We start from the raw sequence: 12,859 nt of genomic DNA, 5'->3' as shown, positions 1-12,859 counted from the left end.
ATAAAACCCATTCTTTTTGACAAATTGGGCCGTAAGCCATCATAGGAGCCCAATGGGCCAAGAACCATCCTTTGTGGGCCTCATAGTGTTATAATTAATCATGAAAGGCCCAAATTTTCTTTCCTTCATCTTTCTTTCTCACCCTCGGCCCAACTTCAAAAAAAAAGGATGGATTAGGAATTTGAGAACACATAATTACACCTCATGTTTCAAGGCCATCACAAACATCTAAGAGCTATTATCCTCTGTGTAATAGTGCTTAATATCTCTCTTCTCTCCTCTCTTCTTATCACCCTCGGCCGAGAACCCCATAACACACAAACAATTTACTTCCAAACTCACTTATACTTCCTTTCTAGATCAAAGAAAAACTCTCTCAATCATTTGTCATTTTCGTGGTTTTGGAGTGTGATTACAAGTGCTTTTCAACAATTATCACCTACTTAGTAAGTTGCTATTGTATTTAAGTCATTGATTCCTATTATTAAGTTAAGAACACCTTCTTATATGGCTTCATTCCATGATCATGCTTCCTTAGAGTCATCTAAGTGCAAAAATCATTCTAAGGAGCATGCTAGGGCCGAAAATCACCTCACTTTCTTCCATTTCTTCTTCAAAACCGTGATCAACAAGAAAAGATGAGTTCATACCCCTCTATTTTTGGTTTTCACATGTTTTATGGGGGAGAATACAAGTAAAATGTGTAGATCTATGTATGTTTGTATGCTATGTGTAATTTTTGTGTTTGTATGGTCAATATGTGCCAAAAATGAAATAGATTTAGAGATCTATAGTTCAAGGAGGAAAAATATGTGATCTAAGATGCATTACACTAAACAAGTTAAGAAAATATACCATATAAGAGTTATAATAAACAAGTTACAACATAAAACTCATTATTGGGCTATTTTTGTCAAATAAGCAAAAGTTTGGGGAAAAAGTTGTCATTTACGGTTTTTATAAGGACCAAAAGGGTCAAAATAGTTAAAATGGAAGCTTTTATGAATATTATGCTCTTCAAAGGACTAGAAATGAAAATTTTAGTCTATTGGGCCAAACTTTGGTCTTTTCGGCCCATAGGCCCAAAATTGTGAAAAAATGGGTTTTTAAGGGATTGAAATGGTAAATTTTACAAAACAGTGGGTAAAAAGATAAATAAACCTATTTCAGGGGTTAAAATGATCCATTTTGCCAAAAAGGATCAAAAATGCAAAGTTTTTGGATTTTGGGTCAAATATGTAAAAATTGCGAAAAGTTTGGACTAAAATTGTCATTTTTACTAAAGAATGGCTGAATAGGTCAAACCAATATTTTTGATTCAATTACTTTATTATTAAGATATTTGGGTAAAAAAATACCACATTATAACTTATGAATTTAGAATGAAAAATATAAATGTATTTTCATAAGTCTAAAAATCGTTGTAAAGCAATCGACAAACCTTGTGACTTTGCGACTCAACAATTGTTCAAAGAACTCCGACTGTTAAACTATACAAAACATGTAAACATTGAATGGTTGGGCTTGAAAGACTCTAATCATGCTTGTTGGGTCTTCGTGACCCATTAACATGACTTTTGGGCCTAACATAAATAATACATGTCTATTAGGCCTTCTGTGACCCAATTACATGTTTAAGGGGACCCTCAATGGCTTTTACATGCTATTGGGCTTCAGTGACCCATTAGCATTGCTAGTAAGGTATAAGTAATCAAATACGAATTTGGCCAGCGCGCCCTTCGTATACTCGATAACCTTAAGTAACATACGTGATTAGTAGGACCTCGTGGTTCTCTTCTCCCTGTCTATTAGGCTTACCTTCTATTCAAGTAAAAAAAATCATGTTGTTAATTTAAGGTTAACCAGATTCAATTGGATTAAGTGAGTAATAACGGGCGACACCTATGAGTGTCGGTCGTAGTCTGTAGTTATAATCAAAGTCTCTTGGAGGGAGAGCGAGAGTTTGTGTATAAATCTATACGGGGGGTGACTCCCCCACACCTCAGCTGTTCGTTACAGTTAGATTTGGCCAGTCTAGGGTGACAAAATCTGAAGATCAATTATCGCGTTCTATAGAATGCCAAGACAGACGAACTAGTCATTATCATGCATGGTTATAACGACTCACAAAATAAATCCATTACTATCTGAGTAATCAAGGGAATTCGTAATAATTCGTTGCGACGGTACAATAATTCGAAATAATCATATTATTTTTATCGAAAAACATCGGGTTTTTCGGGGAAATCAACATTTTTCATTTGCACTTTCAGTAACTATAATGCAAAACTTCTCATATATACATGTTTTGAAATCATTCATGTATAAACCTATGGATCTTCCCACTTTTGTATAAACAATTGTCGTTTCAGAAAATATCATATTTTTTGGGTTTTATAAACTACAAAAAAAAAAAAAAAAAAAAAAAAAAAAAAAAAAAAAAAAAAAAAATTCATAACAACCCTGCTTATGAACTCACCAATATTCCATATGTTGACGTTTTCAAAATAACTTATATTCTCAGGTAACAGGTAAGCTGAAGAGTAAGACCAAGTGTGTTAGGATGTTATGTTTTGAAAACTTTCAAACAATGTATGCTATGGATATGTAATATTTAGATAATGTACTTGATGTGAACAATGTCAGTTGTAATTTATTAATGCATGGTGATGTTTATGTTATGTTTCATGTATATTCATTGTGATGATATTCAATTTAAGTCACACGAGCCCTCGGACGTTTCCGCCGTCTGGTTCGGGGGTGTGATACACATGGCAATATCGTGGCTGAAGAGTATCTTGGATGAGTGAAGTCAATCGTGTGTTGTCGAAGTGGTCAAAAATCAAGCACTCTTGAATCACGAACTTCGCCATCCTATCCCAAACTTTAGCCAAATCGTAACTCCACAATGTTGTATCATTCGCCATTGTTGTTTGATTATATCCCGGCCCAAATTTCACCGCGGGGCATCTCTTGGTCATATGAGTTTTCAATGTCGAATTCTCATCTTCATTGAAAAAAGCACCACATTTCTTGCATCGCGCTTTTCTTGGACCGCTCAACATTACACACAAATCAAAATTGCCCCAAATAGCCGGATTTCTATTTGTTTCTTTGATGCTAACAACGGTAAGATTATTTGATAATTCTTTAATATCAACCGAACCTGAGTCCATTGTTTAACTTGAGAGTGTTTTTCTATCTAAGAGAGGTTTTTTGAGGTTTGGTTAAGCCAAAACATCTAATAGTTATTTATACTATCACGTATTGGTGAATATGGCCAAAAGGGGCCAAAAAAACAAGTGTGTAACAGCCTTAAACGGCTAGATAGCCATTAGTATAGGACCAAAAAACAGACATAAATCTTAAATTCAAAACACCTGTTCAAAACCGGTTCTATAAACCGGTCCCAACGGATGGAAATGTGAACTGGTATAAACTGACGGTTCAGTTCATGGGTGAACCAGGTCGGGGATGAACCGGTTTCGGCTTAGTGATCGGTTCGGTTTGTGAACTGGTTTTTATGCTCACACCTAACGCTACTTTCCAAGTTATTATTATTATTATTATTAAAGATATGAAGCTTAGGAATAGTAAACTGAACATTTTTTTGGCAGAATTGGTCCTTGCATTTTGCTTCTCATTCTTTACCTATTTTGACATTTTTAGTCCTTACAATCAATATTTTGACACTTTTTAGAAACCTTTTAATATATAAAGTTTGGCCACAATGGTCCCTACACTTTGTTCCTCTTTATTTATCTATTTTGACATTTTTTGTTTTTGCAATCAATATTTTTATACTTTTTAGGAACCTTTTAATATTTAAAGTTTGGCCACAAAACTTTAACGGTTTGACAACTTTGATCCATTTTCTAAAAAATTGTTAATTCCTACCCATTTAATTCTTTAATCGTTTTGAAACTTCTAACCTTTGCCGTCAAAACTTTTACATTTTTTCATAAAAACATGAAAAAAACGGACCATGGCAAAGTCCGGGCTTTTCATCCTAACACTTTTTATGTCTATTATATTTATCAATTCGGAAACAATATTGAAAGCTTCTGGCCCCCGCGTAACGGAGGTAACCTTTCTAGTTATTATTATTATTATTATTATTATTATTATTATTATTATTATTATTATTATTATTATTATTATTATTATGGAACCTTTTAATATTTAAAATTTGGCCACAAAACTTTAACGATTGACAACTTTGATCCCTTTTCTATTTAGGAACCTTTTAAAATTTAAAATTTGGCCACAAAACTTTAACAGTTTGACAACTTTGGTCCTCCTTTTTTAGCCATTTTGACACTTTTGGTCATCGTAATCAATATTTTTACATTTTTTAGGAACCTTTTAAGATTTAAAGTTTGGCCACAAAACTTTAACGGTTTGATAACTTTGATCTCTTCTCTATTTAGGAACCTTTTAATATTTAAAGTTTGACCAGAAAACTTTAACGGTTTGACAACTTTGGTCCTCATTTTTTACCCATTTTGACACTTTTGGTCATTATAATCGATATTTTTACATTTTTTAGGAACCTTTTAATATTTAAAGTTTGGCCACAAAACTTAAACGGTTTGACAACTTTGATCCCTTTTCTATTTAGGAACCTTTTAATATTTAAAGTTTGACCACAAAACTTTAACGGTTCGACAACTTTGATCCTTTTTCTAAAAACTTGCTAATTCTTATTGCTTTAATTTTTTAGCCATTTTCACACTTTTGATCATTGCAGTCAAAACTTTTACATTTTTTCATAAAAACATGAACAAAACGGTCCAGGGCAAAACTCGGGCTTGTCATCCTTATACTTTCTACGTCTGTTATATTTATCGATTCGGAAACGACATTGAAAGCTTCTGGCCCCCGCGTAGCGGGGGTAACCTTTCTAGTTATTATTATTATTATTATTATTATTATTATTATTATTATTATAGAAAATTACTATCTAGCCTAATTCCATAATAAATTTTCTATTTTTAAATTATTATTATTATTATTATTATTATTATTATTAGAGAAAATTACTATCTAGCCTGATTCCCTAATAATTTTTCTATTTTTAAATAAAATTTAGCAAATAGCCCAAAATAACCATCAAAACAATAGACCAATAAAATTGTCTACTCTTTCGCCATACTCACTCGTATATGGTTTCCATTTTCGTATAATTTTTTTTCCAAAACAAAAGCGTAGGCCATTTTATGGTCTATGGTTTCCTCTCAAAAGTTCATGGTATCTAAATCGTAGACCATAAATTGTCTACTATTTTGACTATTTTTATTTATTTATTAAAGTAACATTGCATTATATATGACGTTTTATACAAGTTACAAAGGAAAAAAACAAATTTTTTTCTTCGAAAAACGTAGGTGTCTAAGATGTCTACGGTGTACACGTATTTAACGCACATTTTATGCATTGAACGTTAGTACACCATAGGTTTCTTAGGAACCTACGATTAGGGGTGTCAATTTATGACACGACACGATAAAAATACACGAAACGAAACGAAATCTGGACGAAATTAAAATTCGAATTCGTGTTCGTATCGTTTCGTGTCAAGAGTAAAAAACACGATGTCGTGTCGTGTCGTGTTCGTGCTCATAAATCGACATGAAATTGACACGATTAAGCATGTGGTTGTTTTATTTTTCGTGTTTGTTGTTTTTATCGTGTTATATATCTTTAAGTACGAACGAAATTCACCGATAGTTATGGAATATTATTTTTTTCGTGTCGTGTCGTGTTGTCGTATTTTAATTGGTTCGTTTTCGTGTTAATGAAAAAAAACATGACATTGTGTCGTGTCGTGTTCGTGTCATATAAAACCGTGTCGTGTCAGACAAAACCACGACACAACTGCCCGATTTGACAGCCCTACCTACGGTTTTATTTATTTTTTTCGTTTTTTTTCCAAAAAAAAACATATCTAATAATTATCCTATTAAACACGAAAAACAAAAAAAAGATCTAGATTCGGAGATACACGTTGCTTTTTGGATCCTTCATTAAAGGATATTTTCAAGCTTCACAGACAAACTTAGCAAATATGAAGATTAAAAAAAAAAAATTTATATATTATGGGCCAACGGGCCCTAAAACAGTAGCCGACCCATGAAAGAGCAGCCCAAATACCCCAAACCGTAGCCAACATCCCATGGCGACAATTTTTTTTTTTTGGGTGTATATATATATATATATATATATATATATATATATATATATATATATATATATATATATATATATATATATATATTATTAATAATTATTTTTATATACATATATAGCTTAATACGCCATGTTAAAGACTGAAGTCTAGTATGTGTATTTCTTCTTTGTAATTGGTTGTTTTGTCTAAGCTTCTTGCTAGCTTCAATAAAATATCCGTTCTAAAAAATATAGCCCATGAAACTACGACATGTGATGGTGAAACCTTGACAATCTTTTTAGAATACATCCTTTGAGAAATGAAAAGTTATTTAGCTTAATGTAAAGTTGCTTGGTTTGTGTGTGAGAGGTTGTGTGTTCAAATCCCATCCTCCTCATTTTTTTAACATTAATTTTTTTTTTTAAATAATAAGTTTTTTCTATAGATTTTTCATGTCTTAGTAGGGCTGTCAAATCGGGCAGTCGTGTCGTGTTTTTGTCTGACACGACACGACACGACACAACAAGGTTTTGGATGACACGAACACGACACGACACGACACGATGTCGTGTTTTTTTTATTAACACGAAAACGAACCAATTAAAACACGACACGATAAAGATAATATTACATAACTATTAGTGTATTTCATTCATAGTTAAAGATATATAACACGACAAAAACAACAAACACGAAAAACACGACAACCATATGCTTAATCGTGTCGATTTATGAACACGACACGACATGACATCGTGTTTGTTAATCTTGACACGAACACGAATTCGAATTTTGATTTCGTCCCGATTTCGTTTCGTTTCGTTTATTTTTGTCGTGTCGTATCATAAATTAACACCCCTATCTTTTAGTAAGAAAAAAAAAAGTACACTTGAGTGGACTTAGTTGAAGAGAGACCGAGAAACTAAGATATACTAGTTTAACTTTACTCCTTTTGTTGAACTCTTGTAACACTAATAAGTTGTATAATATTATACTAACAATCGGGTCCCAAAAGGTTGTAAATGTCTTGAGTTTATACCAAAAGACAAATGGCCAAATGGGATTATCATTAAAGGTGAGTCTTTATCATATACCTAACATTACCTTTTTACGTGGAACGTGATTGAACTTTGCTGCATTATGTGAAATAAATCCTAATTTAATAAATGTCCTTTAAATATTCTGATACTTATAAAATTGTTTATTTTCTGAACTTTGCTAAACTTACTTTTTTTCTCTTAAATGTTAAGTGTGATAATATATAGACCATGCCTTGCAAACCAGCTTATAAGCTGGTTTTTCTTTTATAACTTACCAATAAAGTTATAAGCTAGTTTTTAGTTTGTAACTTACCAATAAAGTATCTCAAATTAATATATTAATAGCTAGCTAAGCTACTTTATAAACAACTTTGTATACAATACATTAACTTATTTTTATCGACCAAAGCCTTAAAATGAAAAAATGATTTGGTTGTTAGTGTTATTATGTCAACTTTCTTGTCTATTCATCTTTATCAAAAGATTTTTTGAATGTTTTATAAATAACTATAAGATTAAAGTTTAACATTATGTTTACAAACTATTAGGTGTTCACAACATGTTATTACATTCAAAATGTCAACTTCATCATCCCAGTTATTTCATACTTTTGGTGTTATGAATATGAAAATTAGCATACCAAATAACACATGATAACACATATTTTCTTTTTATGTTTATAATTTCTATTTTTCTAATTTCTTTTATTTTTTTTAATTTATGTCGTGATATTTTAAAAAAAACATATAAATTAATAAAACATAATTAAATTAAATACTTAATTAAACATATCATTTTAAAAATAAAAACGACATTTCAAAAGAAAAAGAACATTGATCGAAAACATACAATAATCCTAATAAATTTAAAAATATAAAATCGATACACTATTCTTCGTCTAAATATTTTAGCTCGATCTTTGTCTTCATTTTTCGGAGCACCTATGCCCTTCTTGGAGATGTATTTGTGTTTAAATGAATTGTGTTGGGATTTTGATCCATTTGTGTAAAAAATAAATTGAGAAATGATATATAAAATTAAAAAAAAAAAAAATAGTTGGGTTTTTTTTTTTTTTTTTTTAATATTTTGACTGTTCTTCAATGGTCCATTTTATGGCCGTTGCTAAAAAAATTCGAAGCAATTCTTCCCATTTCTTCTTATTATCACGATAATGGACGGTAACATAACTCGTAATAACGGGAACACCGAACGGTGTTAATCATGTTATAGCAGCGTTATCCTGATGCCATATCGGAATAACATGTTTTAACATTGCGAGCTCACACCCGTTTAATAATCAATTGACATCACACTTCAGTTTAAATATGTGTCATGTTTGTTGAATTCAATGGCATAATAACACTTTCTCTCAATCCAAAAAGTATTTTAAGCAATCATCAGAAACTTAATAATTGGTACAAATAGAGTGGTTGATTTTTAACGAGAATATAAATAAAAAGAATTTTATATAAGATAAAATAAAAAAGAGATTTTCTAATATATGCTTTAAGGGCATATATAAAAAATATTAATTAATCACAATTATTAGCATAACTAAATGTGAAATGCATTAATTATAGAGATTATTAATGAATTTTATATTTAATTATGGTAATATTTCTTATAATTAATATATTTAACATTTAATTTAATTCCTATAATAAATGAAGATTTTTTTGGCACATGTCCTCTTCTCATTCATTTGGATACATGACATTTTCTAAAATTTTTAAATTTTTCTATTTTCCACTTGTCATGTTATTGTATTTTTCATTTATTAAATTAAAATTTCACATTTAATGTGTAATGTAATATATATGTAAAGTATTTATTAGAAAAAGTTATATATGCAATGTATTCAATACATAAAAGTCTCATTAATTTTAATAATTCAAATTTTTCATATTTTTCTTATAATTCAAACTTTTCAAATTGTTAAAATTTTATATTTAATTTTTTTAATTAAACCCATGTAATACATGGGTCTCACACCTAGTTATAATAATAATTATGATTAATTAATACTTCTTATATGTGCCATTATAGCACATATTAGAAAATCCCAATAAAAAATCCACTGCTAAAATACACATAGTTCACTATAAAATTGTTTTATAACTAGATTCAAAGAATATCATAACAACAATTAATAAAAATAACATATCAATAAACAAATCAAGAAATACATCCATATATCTTAGCCCTATAATAGAAAAACAACCTTCAAAAAGCTAAATCTATAATACTATACCATATAGTTTCAAGCAACTTGGCGTTTACACTTAACTTATGTAGAACTCATATTGGCATCATTCTTGAAATACATACACCAATATTGCACTAAAATAATACCTCAAAATCCCTTTCCTTATATACAAACACACCATATGCATATACCATAACAAAACTTATAATAATTCATATCATATATCCTCAAAACTCTTCAATTGAATCCGAGTTTTGAACAATGACAACTTTCATGGTAACATTATTGGGAGGAAGTTGTAATCGAAGAGGGTAAAGCTTTCCATTCAACGGACTTCGTGTGCACACCGTGATGTCCTTCAAACCGGTTTCTTCCTCCAACTTCCGAGTCAACTCGGTCACATTATTACCCTTGAAATTAATGCAAAATCCTTGGGCATTTTCGTCAATTTCACCGAAATCCTCCGAAAGCACATGGTAATATATTGCTCTTCCTTCTTCCATTTTCGGAGGCGAGTTATGATGCAAATCGATCGTCTGCAAAACAAACCAAAATAAGTTTGCGAAGACAAAACTCTAGTTGTTGAAATTCCATATTATTTAAGTTGGACAATTAGCTAATGCATAAAAAAGTTCTCAAGTAACAAAAAAAAAATTACACAAATGGTAAATTTAAAAAGCATAAAAATTACCCAAAAAGCTCACAAAAGGAAAAATCAAACCAAGATTTGACATTTGGTTAATGTCCAAAAAGTTCTCAAAAAGCCAACTACAATTGGTAATGTTCAAAAAGCATAAAAATTAAAGAGTCCTTTGTAAAGAACAAAATTGATTGTTACTTTACAAAACTGTTTCTGATTATGATTTTCAAAACAAATTAATGACCCAATAAACAAAAATTCTAAAGATTCATACCTCTTGCATAGAGAGAGTCGGTGATTTTTCCCAATTCGTACTCGGTGAGCTGGATTCCGATGAAGTAAACGAATCGGAATGAAGAACTAACGGCGGCGCTGGTCTTGCCACCGGAGACTGCACGACGATATCCACCACATCGACGTCCCAAAGGATCCACTCATGGAACGCATGAGTAACATCATGTGTAACGGAGTTCCTCCACGGCGGAAGTCCACCATTCGCCCGCAAAAACTGCCCGTATCTCGTCCTAAGCTTCACCTGATTCCCTACCCGGATCGGCTCCCACTCCACCGACGAATCAAGCCGGCGAGGCACCGTCTGCAGTACTTTCCGGCCAGTCATTCCGAGCAAGAACGGCTGGTTAGAAGCTGTCAAGTACTTATTATAACACGATTTGAGACGAATAATCGTGATGTTGTCGTCGTGACTCTCCGTTACGAACTCGACGGTCCATCGGTTGTTCTTGGCGGCGCCGTTGCGGTCTTGAGAGACGGATTCCTCGTCGTCCACCGCGTGGAGGTACTTGTTGTGGTGGTTCTTAAGCCGGACTGCCTTCGCGTTGTTGAAGAGATCCATCACCGGCGCTGGATTTGGTTGCTGCTGAAATGAAAGCCTCTGTATTTGGAAAATTGAAAGAATGAATCAGAATTGAAATATTCCGGCGATAAGATCGAAACCCAGATAGGAAACGGTTGAATGATTAGATGATTTTGATCTGAATCGGATATAATCTGAAGATTCCGTTTTGATCTAGAAGAAGATGATCGATTTAAATAGGAAGCAAGCGACGTTTGGGCCGTGTGGGACACAGTCAGCGCCAGCCAGGATAGATTGACCACCAAGTTTTACTTCGAAACAAAGAATGAGACTTCTTCGTTACAATGTTTTCATTTAATTGTAATAAAATAAAATATGTTATTATTGAAAATAGATGATGGTTTTGAAATTGAATACTTAAATGTATATATTTTTCTTTAATTTAATTCTTTATTGCCTTTGGTTTTCACTATAATTCTTTAAAAATGTTTTTATTTTTATAATATTAAATAATCAAAATATATTGAAAGGTTTGTATCTATGATGGATATTTTAAATCGAAGAATATGATGAAGATATGTGTGACTTTGACGTAAAAAAAAAAAGCAAAATAAAATACTTGTTATGACAAAACAAATTGATATAGATCAAAAATGTTCAAATATGGTTTTACCGATTAAAATTATAATAAAAATTAGTTCTTTTTTAATACTTTAACATGTTCATATAAATGGATTGATATATAAATTGTCCAAAGAAGAAATTCATATATGTTGCTCAAGTGTTTATATTTTAAGCATGATAAAATAATTCTAACCATGATATATACATATAATAATTTTTTATTAATAGTTAAAAGGATAAGTGGAAAGTCATTACAATATGGTAAAAAACAGTGGTTAAAAGAGTGATAAATAAGTGATTTTAAAGTAAAATAAAATAAAAACAATTTTGTTACAACTGACTGTTTCACCATAAACAACCAAATAGTAACGTCAACATCATTTTATTTGGCATTTAATCTTTTGGGGTATGAGATAAAATGTATATATGACATCCTTTTACAATGTTTGCTATCATGGATTTTCATAACCACATAATAATTAAATACAAAGAATTAAAATTAACTCCGTTCTACTCTACCATAATTGAATATTTTTGCTAGCATTTAAGAAAATGTGTAAATTTTAAACCGTATAAAATTCTCATTTAAAAATATAAATAAAGTTGATTGTCATTTTTGTTCCTAATAAATACAATCATTTGTCTTTTAACGTGTACTTAAGAAATTAACCATTTTATTATTCTTTTGAAATACTATACATTTATGCATCCACGTAACTGAAAGCGTCCATTCTCACGTGACACGGTTACGTACGCCGATCGGCAAACGTTTTTCTTTTTCTAGTTCATATTTTAGTTTACCACCCTTTTGTACCTTTTATGTAAAATGAAACGCATCGACATGATAAGATGTTCACTATAGCCCATATTCTTTGATATGTGGCTCATTATAACCCTTTAAGTTTACGTATTTGAATTAGAGCCACTACAAAGTACAAACAAATGAAACTTAGAGGCATCGACTTATGAAGACTAGTCCTTGACAAGAATCAATAACAAATTTCTTATAGTTCAAACATGGACATAGTAAGATTACCTTAATCGTGTGAACCATTTAAATCTTTTACCATTTTTAGTTTTATTCGTATTTTTTAGAACGATATGTCACTCTAATGTTGTAGCTTGTTGAATTCAAAAATAGACCCACTCTACTTTTTAGTGTTTAAATCTTAAATGTTCTCCATTAGGCCACCTTGATAGATGATTTTTTACTTGCCTCTTTAAATTATGTGCTTGTTGTTTGAACATCTAATAATTGGTGTCATTGCTATGGCTAATGACGAGAATGTTAAGATGAAAAAGTTTGATGCTCATGAATCGTTGAGTTTTTGGTTGTATGAAAGAATGACTTTCATCCCACATTACT

General features: G+C 31.1%; 1 protein-coding gene across 1 annotated transcript; it reads right to left on the bottom strand.

Annotated features, from left to right (window-relative positions):
- Nucleotides 1-9,431: 9,431 nt before the first annotated feature.
- LOC145009086 (uncharacterized) lies at nucleotides 9,432-11,074 on the bottom strand. Its single transcript, XM_078967749.1, has 2 exons — nucleotides 10,330-11,074; nucleotides 9,432-9,951 (listed from the first exon to the last, which is right to left on the bottom strand). Exons 1-2 carry the CDS (start codon nucleotides 10,906-10,908, stop codon nucleotides 9,643-9,645), a joined length of 888 nt encoding a protein of 295 aa, XP_078823875.1. The 5' UTR covers nucleotides 10,909-11,074; the 3' UTR covers nucleotides 9,432-9,642.
- Between the last annotated feature and the right edge of the window lie 1,785 nt (nucleotides 11,075-12,859).

This window comes from Lactuca saligna, chromosome 8 (assembly GCF_052625555.1).
Source record: "Lactuca saligna cultivar CGN05327 chromosome 8, ASM5262555v1, whole genome shotgun sequence".
NCBI lineage: Eukaryota > Viridiplantae > Streptophyta > Magnoliopsida > Asterales > Asteraceae > Lactuca > Lactuca saligna.
The sequence above is the reverse complement of the archived record's forward strand: the minus strand, read 5'-3'. Positions and strand labels throughout refer to the sequence as shown.

What these genes read in the sequence shown, in the direction of transcription:
- LOC145009086 (XM_078967749.1), bottom strand. Translation starts at nt 10,908, where the DNA reads ATGGATCTCTTCAACAACGCGAAGGCAGTCCGGCTTAAGAACCACCAC. An exon ending in CGACTCTCTCTATGCAAGAG is followed by an intron (nt 9,952 to 10,329) that starts GTATGAATCTTT and finishes TTTGTTTTGCAG; the next exon opens with ACGATCGATTTGCATCATAA.